Source organism: Rhincodon typus, chromosome 5 (assembly GCF_021869965.1).
Source record: "Rhincodon typus isolate 14 chromosome 5, sRhiTyp1.1, whole genome shotgun sequence".
In the NCBI taxonomy this organism is placed as follows: Eukaryota; Metazoa; Chordata; class Chondrichthyes; order Orectolobiformes; family Rhincodontidae; genus Rhincodon; species Rhincodon typus.
Window position 1 is genome coordinate 114,902,144 of NC_063336.1, and position 15,980 is coordinate 114,918,123.

Consider the following 15,980-nt stretch of genomic DNA (forward strand, 5'->3'; position numbering starts at 1 on the left):
ACATTTTTAAAGGCAGGAAAGTGAATTGAGGGTTATCAGAAATTGAATGGTGGGACAAATTCATTGGGCCAAATGGCCTCCTACACCGTCTAATTCTTATGGTCTTATTGGTTAAGGATCTTAAATTAAGTAATCCCTTGACTTCATGTGCTTGCATAACTGTTACATATGCCCTACACCTAAGGACATAGAGAAAAGATTATATATCAGAACAGGAGATCTGTATTTTCAAAATTCTGTATCTCAGCCACCTTGTGTGAACATGTAGTTGGAGTACTTTTTGTTGGTTGAATGCTTCAAAAACGAAATTCATTTGCCTTGTTATTGGGCATGAGGACTGAATTACCATGGGTTTGAACACTTAAGAAATGAGGTGGTGTGAGGACGATTATTATTATTTGGGGTTTGAGTTCCAAACAGGAAGAACAAAATGAATGGTTTCACTTTGGGATCTGACTTCTCCAATATTATCAACAGCTGATGTATACAACTCAAATATTTCTCTAATGGGTAAAGGTCACATTGACTCCATTGCACTACTAGCATCCTCTGCATACTGCAGGGATGAGTGGTGTTGTGAAGAAACCATGCCTTCCTTTTTTAAAGACACTGTTCCTATAAAGGGGGAGTTGCAGGCATTTTTCCAATGGTGGTGAAGGGAGAATGTTTGGGTCTCCTTCTCCTTCTAGTGGCATGACCTGACACATTGGACAAGTAGAAGTTAGGAAGGACATCATGTTTCTATCACTGGTAGGCAGGAAGCTCTCAAGACAGCCTCAGAGAGAACTGGAGCATTTGACATGGGTGATTTGTATCTAGAGTCTGGCTTCCTGAACCTGACAGCCATTCTGGTAAAAGTTCAATGACTTCACCCAAATGGTCAATGTATCTGTACTTTATGGCACCCTCCTTAGAGTTGAGCTGGCACATGGGGAGCCATTTAATGGGCTGGGAACAGTATTTTGCTGAAATTGATTGCATCCGCTCTCTAATACATAGATTAATGTTGAATTTTGTTCAATACTATATTAGAAATCATCTGAATCTGAGATGATTTTGTATTTTGGGGATGGGGGAAAGCATGGAATTGAAGACATGAGATGAAATGTTCTTGTTGATTTTTTATGTGATGTTTAATTTAAAATGGGACAGTGTTGGGATTCGAGCTTAATTTTCTACTCTTGTGTTTGTTCTCCCTTAGACAACAAAGGATGCAATCTGCTGCGTCACAGCTTCTGATAAAATATTGATTGTGGTAATTCCATTTTTTCATTTGATTTAGAAGTACATGTTCAGTATAAGATGATTTTAAGTAATATTTTGCTTTTAAATACTTCTAGTTTACTAATGTATTTTCATGTTCACAATACGAACTAGCTTCATAACTGAGTTGCTAGATGAGGCATTTGGGTGGTTGATTCCTATTTCTCAGGAGCTAAATAACCTACCGAAACTCCAATATGACCAGTAGGATTTACACAAACATTTCTGGCTGGAGCTGTGTGGCTCAGTATGAAGGGAAAGAAGATAATGCTGGCAGTAGCATGGCCACATCAACACTGTATTGCCAGCATCCTCTACACAATGCCAGGGTGCGAGTGGTATTGTAAAGAAACCATGTGTTCCTGGCAGTCTTCCTTTTAATATAAAGGCACAGTTCCTATTAACAGGGAGTTGCAACTTGTTGCTGCTGAGGGAGAATGAGGATTGCACACCATGGAATGTGGGTGGTAAACAAATTGGCAGCATTTAGAAGTGATAAATAAGTCAAGTAAATTATGGTCTCCCACTGCTTTGTGGTCTCATTACAGATTACCCCAATGCTTCACTTGCCGAGTGCTAAGTTCAGCATGATATGATGCTAACTAGTAGGTAGGCTGCTGTGCTGAACTAAATGGGGAGTCAGCATGTTGTGATTGATACTACTCTGTTAGATTTTCGTTTAACAGCATTGAGATGTGTACCCAGCTCACAACATTCCAGTAGGTCTGGCTCAATTTTGGTAATGTTTGAATTTTTAACTTGGTGCCTAACAATAGTATGGCATGCCAACATGTTTTTTACCAAGCTCAACTGCTTGAACTGGGAACAATCTTCCCAGCAACTTCAGATCTGTCTTGGCAGATGTATCATTTGTTTGCTCATCACAAGACTTGCTGTTTGTATGCCAGATCCCGCTAGATTAACTTTTACTTGGTGTGTGGAGGCTGCTAAATTAATTGGGGTTGTCTTCATTTTTGGAAAATAAGGCGACTTTCATGCACATAATTTCCTGTCCCCTCTGGCCTTGCATAGGAATCACAAAATTTTATTCTGTTAATCTCTTTATATTATTGCTCATAGAATCCCTACAGTGTGGAAACAGGCCCTTCGGCCCAACAAGTCCACACCGACGCAAAGAGCATCCCACCCAGACCTTTCCCCCTAATCTACACATCCCTGAACACTACGGGCAATTTAGCATGGCCAATCCACCTAACCTACACATCTTTGGACCATGGGAGGAAACCGGAGCACCCAGAGGAAACCCACACAGACACGGGGAGAATGTGCAAATTCCACACAGACAGTCGCCCGAGGGTGGAATCGAACCCGGGTCCCTGGCGCTGTGAGGCAGCAGTGCTAACTATTGAGCCACTGTGCCGCCCGTGCTCACTGGAATCTCACGCCATACACAAAGTGGGATTCCTGTTTAGGTCGGCACTACTGCCATGTTTTTGAGATCTTTTACAGTTCTTTCGAAGAAATTGCCTTGTGTATCAACACAAGTTCTTTTTTAAAGGATATGTGGAATAGATGGCTAATTCCATAGAGCTGGGCAAAGGAGTGGCAGATGGGATTCAACCCAGAAAAGTGTGAAGTGATTCATTTTGGAAGGTCGAATTTGAATGCAGAATACAGGGTTAATGGCAGGATTCTTGGCAGTGTGGAGGTACAGAGGGATCTTGGGGTCCACGTCCATAGATCCCTCAAAGTTGCGACCCAAGTTGATAGGGTTGTAAAGAAGGCGTATGGTGTGTTGGCTTTCATTGGCAGGGGAATTGAGTTTAAGAGCCGTGACGTTATGCTGCAGCTCTATAAAACTCTGGTTAGACCACACTTGGAATATTGTGTTCAGTTCTGGTCACCTCATTACAGGAAAGATGTGAAAGATTTGGAGAGAGTGCAGAGGAGATTTACCAGGATGCTGCCTGGACTGGAGGGCAGGTCTTATGAGGGACGGTTGAGGGAGCTAGGGCTTTTTTCATTGGAGCGAAGAAGGATGAGAGGTGACTTGATAGAGGTTTACAAGATGAATAGAGGCATAGATAGAGTGGATAGTCAGAGACTTTTTTCCAGGGTGGAAATGGCTATTACAAGGGGGCATAATTTTAAGGTGATTGGAGGAATGTATAGGGGAGATGTCAGAGGTAGGTTCTTCACACAGAGAGTGGTGGGCGTGTGGAATGCGCTGCCAGCAGTGGTAGTGGAGTCAGTTACTTTAGAGATTTTTAAGCAACTCTTGGATAGGCACATGGAGGATAGTAAAATGTAGGGTATGCAGGGTAAATTGATCTTAGTAGGATAATAGGTCGGCACAACATCGTGGGCCAAACGGCTTGTGCTGTGCTGTACTATTCTATGCTCTATATTCTATGTTCTATAATTAAAATAACAATGGCTTAAGCTCGTCTTCTTGAAGAAGCAAATTGTTAAGATGTTTTAGCAGATGAAGAACACCTCAAATCCACAGTGTTCACAACTATCTCGTACACTTTTAATGCTGAATAAGAGGAAGATTAATAAAAGAGGCAGCGATCCACAGAGGCAGTGAGATCAAGAACATTTTACAATAGATATGGAATACAGAAGTTAAAGCTTAGTTTGTTTAAATCAAGATTAACTGCTGATGTGGAGAACTGAAGTTTGGTCATTGTGACAGTTGCACTCATGGAATAAGGTAAATCTTGTCAAAACTGGTGCCCTGTATGTTCGAAGCAGAGAGCTGCAAATTTATTCTACTATTTTCATAACCACCAGATTTCCTGATGTTCTTTGCAGTCAATTATGTGCTTTTAAAGTGCAATCACTTGTAATATAGCTGCTGCACTAGAGTGAAAACTTATTGTGCTCAAGACTGGAATGGGATACAACTTCTGATTTAGAGACAAAAGTGTCACCACATGAGCAATGGCTGATAATGTTTACTTGCTTCTAAATAAAGCAGTTCAATGCTTCAGTTTAAGTATTTAATAAGTCTACCTTTAAAGAGATTAAAGAAATGCATGTAGAAAAGGCACAAATATCAAGTTAAAGTAATAGAGTCATGCTGGCCGTTGGTTTGAGCAGTATGTGCAGAACCATAAGCGTGAGATGCTAGGACCATTTATTGAAATAACACCATGTATTGTACCCAAGAGAATATCAAAGACAACATCCTTAATTTATCCACCAATACTGTATGGTTATTGCATCAAAATAATGGGGTAGTCTATTTCATGCAGCTTCTGCCTATTTCCACCTCTGTGACTTCACCCAATTTCACCACTGTTTCAATTAAACTGCTGCTGAAACCCTCATTCATGCTTTTGTTACTTCAACTGTTCCAACCCAACCCCCTCTATAAACTCATGGTAACCTAAAGCTCAGCTGCAAATATCTTGACTCACCATAAGCCATGTTTCCCATTAGCTTTGTGCTCGCTGATCTACATCTCGATCTCATCTTTGTCTTGAAATCCCTTAACGGCCTTGCTCCTCTCTGTTTCTAGAGGCTCCTGCAGCCCTGCAACCCTCTGGGATACATGCAGTCCTCTAATTCTATCTTCTCACTTTCCCAGTTATAATTATTCCACTATTCGCGGCAATGCCATCAGTTGCTCAGCCCGTGGACTGGAAGTCCCTTCTTATACTTCTCTGCTGTCCTACCTTTTCTCCATTAAGACACTTCCCAAAACCTACCTGTTTGAATGACCTTTCATAATTTGAATTAAGTAATATCTCCACATGAGGCATTGTTTTCTACATTGTTTTACAATGCTACTGAGAATCGCCTTGGAAGATTTCATTAAATTAAGGTGCTGGATTAGTAACTTGAACAGAGTGCAGCTGAGCCTGTTTTCAGCAATTAGTGAAGGATACTTGATATTTGAAGACTAAAGAAGAGCTAATCAAAATTTGATTTTGTTTGATTTGTTTTCATTAAATGCACCTCTTGTCTGATTATTTTAAACAGTAGAAATAAGCAAACAGCCTGCAGTTGTCCAGCTTTTCTGGTTATGTGGATGGGTGGGAGGTTTGGTGGCAAGGTCTTGTTCAGGACCTTTAATTAATAATACCAGGCTTAATAATTAGAATAAAAACTGAAAGAACTGTGGATGCTGTATATCAGGAACAAAAACAAAGTGGCTAGAAAAGCTCAGCAGGTCTGGCAGCATCTGTGAAGGAAAAAACAGGGTTAACGTTTCGGGTCCGGTAGCCCTTCCTCAGAACTTCTGAGTTCTGAGGAAGGGTCACCGGACCCGAAATGTTAACTCTATTTTTTCCTTCACAGATGCTGCCAGATCTGCTGAGCTTTTCCAGCCACTTTGTTTTTGTTCCTAATAATTAGAATACTGAAGAGAAAATGGTTCTACAATTTTTTTTGACAAGTCATGTACACAATTAGTTATTTTGCTTTGTATTTTTCAGGGTCGTGAATCAGGGAAAATTCAGAAATATAGTTTACCAAATGTTAGTCTGTTACAAAAGTATTTGTTCAACTACAGAAGTTATCAATTATCGCTGAACTGTAATTCCAGGTGAGTCATTTTCGTAAAGAAATAATGGAATTGAGTCTTTTTCTGTAAATGGTTACATATCGTGTCCTACTTGGTTGTAGATCATCATATGTAAGATGTCTGTGGCATAGCCAGGGGGAGTGGGTTGTGTGCAGGAGAACCCACAAATGATGTTGACCCCCTTGTCCAATACCAGCCTGTGCAATAAAAGATTCCATCAGCTACACGTGTGGTGTGGGCCTTCTTCTGTTGTAAGTAATATGGTGAGAGGGGTGTGTTGAGGTATTTAGTTGGCAATTCATTGTCCATTTAAGGGCCTGAATGGACCCAGTGTTGACTGGGTTGCTCGTTGCCTCTACTGCCCTGTGTAAAGTTGGAGTCAGGTTGGGTTGAAGGCATGCCAGCCCCATGTGCTGTGTTTGATGCGTACCTTGCTTTCAAACTGGTACACAGGAATCATATAATTTCAACTGAGGTCTTATTCTGGGAGGCTGTAGATCTCAGTGATGATCTGCCATCAAAATATCAGCTTCCTGAGGCTTTGGTGCTCAGATATGTTGTGAAAACCAATTCCCTGTGTTGGGGAGGAATGGGTGTTCTCATCTTTGGAGGTGATGTTTGTTTTAATCCCCTGCGTCCAGTGAAGAGGTAGTGCTTGAGGAAATGGGAGCCAGAAATACCCAAGTCCAAACACCCAAAGAGGTGTTAAAGACTGAAATCACTAAATTGATTCCTGTGTAATTTTCGCACCATACTAAAAGCCCATATTAAAAAAAATACATTGTTTGGAAAAGATTAAAATATCGACTAATAAGTCTTAAATGTCAAAATTCCCATAGATTGATTTAGATGTTCATTTATTTCACAAATAATTTAACTGGGACAACTGTCATTGGGGAAGTAAAACAGAGATTTTGGCATGAGGATCTTATACCCTTAATTGTTTTATTCTTGTGTCAGTTATTCATTTAAATGGACATGATTGGATATAATGGCAATTTTATTGATGCTGGAAAAATACCTGGTGATAACCATTTATTTTAATAAAAACTGGAAACTGCTTATGGCCATTACTTGAACGGAAAATTTGAGTAGAAAACGGTGGACATGCAGCAATTTTGTGGAGTCAAAGAAAAGTAACATTTCTGTTTGATAACCATTTATCAGAACTGGAAAAAGACAGAAATCTAATTTTTTTTAAGTACCAACGTGGGAAAGGAACAAGGGAAGGTCTTTACAAAGTGGCCGAACAATAAATTAAATGATAAAAGTGATTATGGTTTAAAAACAGGAGACTGATGGAAGACTGAATTATGAACTGAAAATGCTGGAAATATTCAATACGTCTGCAGCATCTAAAGAGAGAAAGAGTTAATGTTTCAAGTTTGTGATGAGTGTTCCTGTCCCCACAGAGGATTCCAACTGTCTGTGCAGCAAACACTACACATGTAACCAACCAAATAACCAAGTGGGGGCTTGTCCTCTATGCAATCAGTGGGGAGGGGCAGCAGCACAATTGGTCACAGGCCCTAGTAAAACCATAAGAATAGGAGCAGGAGTAGCCTGTTTGGTCCCTCGAGTTTGTTCTGCCAATCAGTAGGTTGATGGCTGATCTAACCTTTCTCACGCCCACTTGCCTGCCCTTTTCCCATAACCCTTGATTGCCTGAGCACAGTACACACAGAATGCAAGGGCTTGTCTGCAGTCACTGTTGGTTGGGATGCTAACGTTCAGGAGATCTGTTTGACTACATTCCAGGGAGTGGGCAACAGTAAGTCCTGTAGGGCCTGCGTCTGCAGTCGGGGACACGCATATCGTTAGTCAGGAAGCTGCAAAGACAGGTTTGGTCAGTCACGTCCAGAGGCTGTTTATTGAAGTTGGTCAGAAGTCTGGGATGAACATTTTCTTGGTGGTCTGCCTGTTGTTCATGAAGGAGGTGCAAGGGGCACCTTTAGAGGCAGCAGGTGGGGGGGAATTGCTGCCAAAAGGGGTGGAGAACTTAAGGCTTGGTAGCAAGAAACAGTAAAGACTTTTGTAGAGGTTAGAAAAAGGGCAGTGATTGAGGGCAATTCCAGGTTTCTGGGAGGTATGAAGACCAGCATTAGAGAGCATGGTAGGCTACAGGAGGATATTATTGGCAGTGTCCATAACCATCACCTCTGTAGCATTAGGCTTCATTAAGATGTAATGTTGGGGTTCAGGAGCAGAGAGGACAGTTGGAGGAGAAGTTCCTCCACATGGAGGGGATGCATGGATGTGGACTGTTGGAGTAGACTGAGGTAAAAGTAGACATGCAGGCTTGGGGGGTGGTTGGGGGAACCTGGACCTGGCAACCAGATGGAGCCCAGTACTGATAGTGTTTCCAATGAGCTGCATTCCCTGCCATCACTTGCCACTCTCTAAAGGTGAAGAAGGTGAAATGCAAATAGAAGATGGCTGGGCACTGCTCAGGGTGGGCAGAGTCGGGGTCACGGATGGATAAAAGTATGGGATCCATGTCAGCTGGATACTAGGACATTGTAGGGGCAAAAACCCATCCGTACCTTTGCAAAGTCCAGCTATATTTCATTTACAGTCGTTTCTCTGTCCATTTGCATTTTGTGCCATGTAAGTATACTTAGGTGTCAAATGCTGGTTGAAGGTAATGCACACCATACCATTGGTGCTTCCAAATCAAGTGTAACTTATGACCCAGTCAGATGATAAAACAGATATAACAGATATAACAGGAGGCAAATGCTGGTCAAATTTTCCCGTCACTTTTGGAACTTCCAAGGATGCAATGAGAGATGGGGAACATTGCTTCATCGTGTAAGTATGACGATAGACTCTAATGAATTTAATGGTAAGTTTCATATTTGATGTGCATCTGGGATGGGAATGCAGTTGGAGTGCTGAAATCCTTTTTTGATGTAATGTGTTGCTTCTTAAGCTGGTGTTTCATCTTCACTGAGTTGGTGCGCTTGCTGTGATCAGTGGTGTGGTGGAGCACATTATGGGATTTCTGCTGATATGGTTCTGCTGTTTGGAACAGACTGGGGCACCGTGGATTATAGACCTCTGCACAACTGGAGCAGGCAACAAGGTGATGTGATAGGTGCTGAGGAACCAGATGAATAGCAGCGTGTTCAGAAGAAAAGGATGAGGACATTCAGCTGGAGAAAGTTGTTCTTGTGCATGACAGAGCTCAGCTGTTTTGGGCATTACTAGCCAGACAGGACCTGATTGATGTTCGGCTCCTGTAGATGATAGCTGCTTACAGAATACTATCATGAACTGTAAAATAGTCATTCGTCATAATACCAGCATTTGTTGGCATTTGATATTGTGGGGACGAACTGCAGCTTTTTTTGGTTTGTTTGTGTTTGCTTTTGGTTTGTTTGTGTTTGCTTTTGCTGGCTGTGTAAAAGCTCATGTTTAGAATTGTTTGATCACTTGCCTGTATGTGATGATCTCCTAACGGACACTGACAAGAGATGAGTCTCCGATAGCCATTAGCGACAGGTAGTGGTAACTCAGAGAGGCTGTTTAGATGGAATGAGGCTAATAACAGGTAAACTGTGTGGCCTGGTGGTTAAACAATGACTAGGGTGAAAGAATGTGCAAGGAAGTGTCAGCCATTTGACCATGAGCATCATGGCTTGTTGCTGCTGTGCTATTATGTTGTCAGTGCAGGGTAACACGAGAATGCCAATCCTTGTCCAGGTACACAGCAGCCTTTTAAAGATTGTGTGGGCACATGGATGATCTTTTAATGGACATGGCAATGAGTGTGAGTAGTTCTGGGAATGACTTGCAGTAAGATGGAGCTAGCTGGATGTAAGGGACACCATAGGAATGAAGTAGAAAGTTAAATGATGCGAGAAATCTTTATGGACCTGACAGTGAAAATCCCTTCAAAAATCTTGACACAGCTGGCATTTATTCGCAGAAAAAAGCATGAATTTCGGCCTTCTGTTTCTATCTCCACAGATGTCCATCAAATAAGTGGAGATGCAGGATACAAATCTTAAAATTCAGTCCAGTAGTCAGAAACAAAATGATGACTGATTTTGTTTTTGCAAAACAATTACTGTTTCCTGATGTAATCTGCAATATCTGCACTGCTGAGTATTTCCAGCATCTGCAATTGCTGCACTACTGAGTATTTCCAGCATCTTCTACTTTAATTAAGACTTATACCATCTTGAGTGTTTTACTTCTGTGCACACAGTATTTTTTTAGAATCATTTAAGACATTTATAGTAGGTAATCTGGAGACATTGAACTAAATTCAATGAAAGTACTAATGATGTAACTTCTTCTATTATTGTCTAGCCGCCTTGCCATCATTGATATTGCAGGTGTTCTGACATTTTTTGACCTTGAGACAAGAACAGTGGACAGTACAGGGCAGCAAGTAGTCGGCGAACAGCTAAAATTTGAGCGTAAAGATGTGTGGGATATGAAATGGGCAAATGACAATCCAGATTTGTTTGCTATGATGGAGAAAACCAGAATGTATGTGTTTCGAAACTTGGATCCTGAGGTGAGATTTTGAGCATATTGTCTTGTACATTTCTTGAACTTAAACTGACGTGATATTTCAAGAAATAGAAACAGAAAATGTTAGAAACAGTCGTAAGGTCAGGCACCATGTGTGGAAACAATGGAAGAATTCAGGGTGTGTCAAAACACTGTGTTAAGTCTAAATGATTGCAAATGAACAATATTTTAAGAAGATGCAAAGAACATGCGAACACGTGAGGAAATGAAAGATGAGGCAAACAGAAATCAGAGTATGAAAAGCTATTAAAAGCCAGCACACTGTGGCAGCCAAGGATCTTGAGGGAGGAAAAAGTCAGGTTTACACAGTGGGTTCAGGACTATGCATCCCAAACTGCAACACGTTCTCTTCCCCCATGTTAAATAGCTCCTAGCCAAGTGGTGAAGTATGAAACTTGACTGACTTTATGCACTGTTTGTAAAATGTTACCACTTTGTTCAGTGTGTGTTGACACATCCATGGTAGCTGTGACTTGAGCCTGGACCTTCTGAGCTACACTACAAGACCCCTTTTCTAACTGCCGTTATAACTTTTTTAAATCAACTTTTTCATGCATGTTATGACCACACCTTTGTGGCAAGTGGGACTTGAACCTGACCTTCTAGTCCTGAGGTAGAGACACTACCACTGTGCCCAAGACCCCTTTTGCTGACACTTTATCTGAGATCCCACACCATTATCAATGCACACCACCTTTGTAACTTCAACAACGTAATGTACAGACCATTAAGTACTCCTCCCTACACCAAGGCTCCGACCTCTGGAAACACCAACACATCCAATATCCAGTTCTACACTGCTAGCACTTAATGCTACGGAGAATATGGGATCCAGAGTTTAAAGCCATTTTTAGTCCTGAGGACTGAAACCTCCTCAAGCTGTTCCAGGAGTCTGCATTAAACTTTGAAACAGTCTAGATGGCTAAATGCAGATGTGTTGGAGTGGGTATGGGATGGAAAATTGAAAAGCTGGGTGTTATGGAAGTGGGATCAAATTTATGGAGAAAACAAAAGTATTCAGGAAAAGGAAAGTCGCACTTTAGAAGAATTAGCAGTAAATATGGTATATGTGGAAGAACACAAACTTCTATCTCACCTGGAAACAGCATACTGGATCTTGTGCTACTGCTGTAAGTGGTAAGCAAGGTGTGTAGGGGTGGAGTTTGATTGCACAGGAGGCCAAAAGTCAGAGTGAAGATAGTGGGAGTTTTCAGTTAAGTTCTTGGAACTTTCAAAGTTTGATCAAACTTCTTGATGGCAAATGTTGGGGAGTCTTTTTGTATGCGCTGTATCTCATGCATGGCCACTAAATGACCAGCTTGTCAGAATTAAATTCCCCTTCCCAAATAAACTCTCTGTGAGCAAGCAATATATGCCTTATTAAACATTACAGCACAGGAACAGGCCTTTTGGCCCACCCTGTTTGCGTCAACTATGATGCCAGTCTAAATTAATCCCATCTGCCTGCCTTCTGATTGTATGTAGCAGACAAAATACTGCACTTATTGAGCATTGGAGTGATTAGCTACTGCTTTGATCTTTTTGTGGAGCTTTCATCTTGCCATACCATGATTGACATTGGGTGATGATAGTCAAAGTTGCCCAAGCAACCGAGGCTGACCAAGGGAGGAAGGCAGGGCTGTAATGGCCATGGGTCAACGAGGCTGTGCAGAGTAGATATCTATGTGGCGATGGATGAAAGCCAAGCTGACCAGACAATGGTGGAAGACCCAGAATGTATAGCTGCAGGCATCAACTCCAACAACCCAAGTGATGCTCCTGGATTGCAGGGAATAAATGCTTGGCTAGTTACCTTTAAAATATGATGCCAGGGCTTCAACTCCTTCAGGTAGCAGTGGGGTCATCAACTTCTTGCTTCATCCCACCAAAAGATTTGCCATGCTGCTGCTGTGTAATTATTTGGGCCCTGATCAGTACTGTAGGTATTGTACAACTTTAACTTACCTGGGGAGTGGCCAAAGGACTAAAAAAAAAGTGATTGGTTTGTAAAATAATAAATAAGGGTGTCCCAGAAGGAAAGACAACTTTAGCTTCTTTCTGAACTTGAGCTGTGATCTTTAACCTGGGCAGTGAATTAGGCAGTGGCCTGTATGCTGGTTAAATCATCCTCTAAACAACAAAAGGGGAGGTGATGGTCTAGTGGTATTATCACGAGGTAATCTGTTAATCCAGAGACCCAGGTAACATCCTGGGACGCAGGTTCAAATCCCGCCATGGCAGATGGTGGAATTTGAATTCAATAAATATCTGGAATTAAGAATCTAACGACGATCATGAATCCATTGTCGATTGTTAGGAAAAAGCCATCTGTTTCACTAATGTCATTTAGGGAAGGAAACTGCCATCCTTACCTGGTCTGGCCTATATGTGACTCCAGACCCACAGCAATGTGGTTGACTCTTAACTGCACTCTGGGCAATTAGAGATTGGCAATAAATGCTAGCCAGCTATGCCCTCACCCCATGAATGAATAAAGAAATAAAATCTCTTTCCTGCTAAATAAAAACCGAAAGAACTGCGGATGCTGTAAATTCGGCACAAAAACAAAGTTGCTGGAAAAGCTCAACAAGTTTGGCAGCATCTGTGAAGAAAAATCAGAGTTCATGTTTTTCCGGTGACCCTTCCTTAGATTGTTCCTCTCTTTCCTGGACCCATCTGCTGCATGTACATGTTAAAGAGGCTGGTACTGTTGCTAGTGCTTGAGTTCCAACTCTTCAAATCAAATTGTCAGCAATGGCACTCATAATAAATAGAAGGAGCTTAATGGAAGAAAAAAATCACAAAGAAGTAGTCTGCCAGACTCGCTGCTAGCTGAAACTTCAGCTTGCACTATTTGAATACAGGTTTATTTGGAAAGTCTGACGTATGTTTTAGTTTTATGATATTTGCCATAAGTTGTGCTTTTTAGCTGTAAATTTTTCTTGGTCTATTTGGGAACAAGGTATACGTTTGGAGTTTGTGCTTCAATTCATTTATAATGAAGGTAGTGTTGAGCACCATTTATTAAGTAAGTTAGATATTGAAACCAATTTTGTGTGACGGTAGGTTTGCTTCTTGGTGAACTTAATATTAAACTGTTCAATTATTTTTATAGGAACCAATTCAAACATCTGGGTATATATGCAATTTTGAAAATTTGGAAATCAAATCAGTACTTTTGGATGAAATTTTGAAGGTAATGTTTAGATGCAATATTTATCATATGTAAAAAAAATCACTGGAAGACTATTTGTATAGTTAATATTGGCAAAAAATATTAATCATGTGCACTTTAATATTGTTTCTACTTTAATTATTTATTTTCTATTGATTATCCATTAAAAATATATTTGCTATTTTACAGTTCCTCTGTGTGACTGGTCCAGCTGTTTTCAAACACTTAGCCTCCATGATTCCTCTTTAAAACTGGGGCTGTGTGTGAATGTGGTAACAATTCTAAAAGCTCAGTAATCAGACCTAGTGACAGTGTCACAGCCTAGCATTTTAAAATATATTAATCATTAATGGGACGTGACCATTGCTGGCTGAGCCCAAGTTGCCTTGGAGAAGGTACACATCTTTGGACTGTGGGAGGAAGCCGGAGCACCCGGCAAAAACCCATGCACATGGTCACCCAAGATTGGAATCGCACCGGAGTCCCTGATGCTTTGAGGCAGCAGCACTAACCACTGAGCCACCGTCTACCTCCCCCTCTCTCCCTCCCGCTTCCTCCCCACCCGTCTCTCTCTTTCTCTCTCCCTGCACCCCACCTCTCTCCCTTTTTTCACTTCACAATTTATGAGAAAGATGATGTTGATCATTTATCTTGTGGATTTACTTTAGTAAAGATAGTCCCTATTGGTTTTTCTCTTAGGAGCCAAACCAGCCCAACAAGGACTACATCATTAATTTTGAAATTCGTTCGCTACGTGATAGCCGAAGTCTTATAGAAACTGTTGGGATTGAAGATGCCTGCGCATTCATTGAAGAAAACCCTCACCCAAGACTGTGGTAAGGAGAGTGAACATCAAATGTTTTACTTCTGGTGTTTCGTTTTCAATGTGTATCACATGGCTTCAGCTTTTCAGCCAGTTGGCAAAATCTTGGTCTTTCCTGTTCAATTAGTCTTCTTCACATGCAACTGGGTCAGAAGTCACACGACACCAGGTTATAATCCAACAGGTTTATATGAAAACACAAGCTTTCGAAGCCTCGCTCCTTCTTCAGGTGTTAGTGAGAGAGGTGGAATCAGACACAGAATTTATAAGTAAAAGATCAAAGGGTCACATCACTGATGAGGATGTATTAAACAAATACAAATTTGCAGATACACTCTCTATTTTGTTCAAAAAGCTTACAATTTATAGACAGTCAATGTGGCGTTTTATAAATTTCTACTTCAGGAATAAAACCAGTCTGACTCCAAACCAAAACACAAACAGATTCTAAACAAGGCCTCACACCTAACATGCATTGTCTGCCCTAAAATGTCATCTCTTCTTTACACTGATAAAACGTTTAGTTCTCTCAGGGCAGTGACTTGAAAGAAATTTGGGGATCTACATATACATATTAATTAATGAAAACCTTCTAACTGATTAAAGATTTAACAGCATCTTAGGTTTGTTTAACCTCCACATCACATGCAACTGAATATTGCAGTCATCCTTTCGAAGAGAATACTAGTTTGTGGTGCTTCAAGTAATATGTCTGTTCCTGTGATACACAAAGACTGATTGATTGTCAATTGGATTCTGAGATGTCTTCTATTTTTACAGTGCCACAGAAGTGTGGAGTAATTTATGATGGTTTTTCTTGAGTATACAATTTGCAGTTCTTATCTGCAAGCCTGTAAACCAGAAGTTCTGTTAAAGTTTTATTGACTTTCGCTAATTTTCTTTGGTACTTTTAGTCTACAATACTTTTCTATAGTCTTCACACATTCTGTCTTGAGTGGTAGCATTTTGCAGTTTGTATAAAATTTACCCGTGGTAAATTGATGACCAAACTAGTATGAATCTTGAAAGAAAATTGCATTCATTTTCTTTTCAGTCATTCAACGACCCCTAGTCCCTGAAACAATAGCTCCAGCAAAGCCCAGTGCATGCTGGAAGAATAGCACCGCTTTCTTTGCTTAGGCACTTTACAAGCCTCATTGAGATCAACATCTTCAGAGCATGGACACTTACCTCCATTTTGATTACTCCCTACCGCCCCTTCACTATTTTGATTGCGTTGTTTGCTCTCAGCAGTGCTGACATATTTTCTCCTAATAGCACCTACCATTAACACTTATTCTGGATCTATACTACCATTAGCACTCCCTTGGTCTTTTGCTTTGGGCACCCTCACCATATGCTCCACTTGCTGTTCTTCCCCCTTTGACAACAAAATAAAGACTTTTTCTAGTACCCTTCATTTTGGAAGAAGAGTCATATTGGACATGAACTGTTAACTGTTTCTCTCCCCATAGATGCTGGGTTACTCCAGCATCTACAGTTCTTTACTTTTATATGGAGAAAAAGCATTCGACAAATTGCTCGAACTCAATCCTTTAGATTTATGAGCAAAGCAGAGAGATGGAGGAAGAGAAACTGGTGGAGGGAGAGACAGGGTGAGTGGGGGAGGGAGAGAGAGAGGGAGACAGGGAGGGAGGGAGAGAGAGAGAGGGAGGGAG

General features: G+C 41.0%; 1 protein-coding gene across 1 annotated transcript in view; it reads left to right on the forward strand.

The window, feature by feature from the left end:
- Positions 1–15,980, forward strand: part of wdr35 (WD repeat domain 35) — a 92,646-nt gene that overhangs the window by 48,015 nt on the left and 28,651 nt on the right. The window contains exons 14-18 of the mRNA XM_048597123.1: positions 1,202–1,255; positions 5,670–5,779; positions 10,076–10,286; positions 13,419–13,499; positions 14,178–14,314. Coding sequence (XP_048453080.1) covers positions 1,202–1,255; positions 5,670–5,779; positions 10,076–10,286; positions 13,419–13,499; positions 14,178–14,314 — 593 coding nt within the window. The remainder of the gene's footprint in view (positions 1–1,201; positions 1,256–5,669; positions 5,780–10,075; positions 10,287–13,418; positions 13,500–14,177; positions 14,315–15,980) is intronic.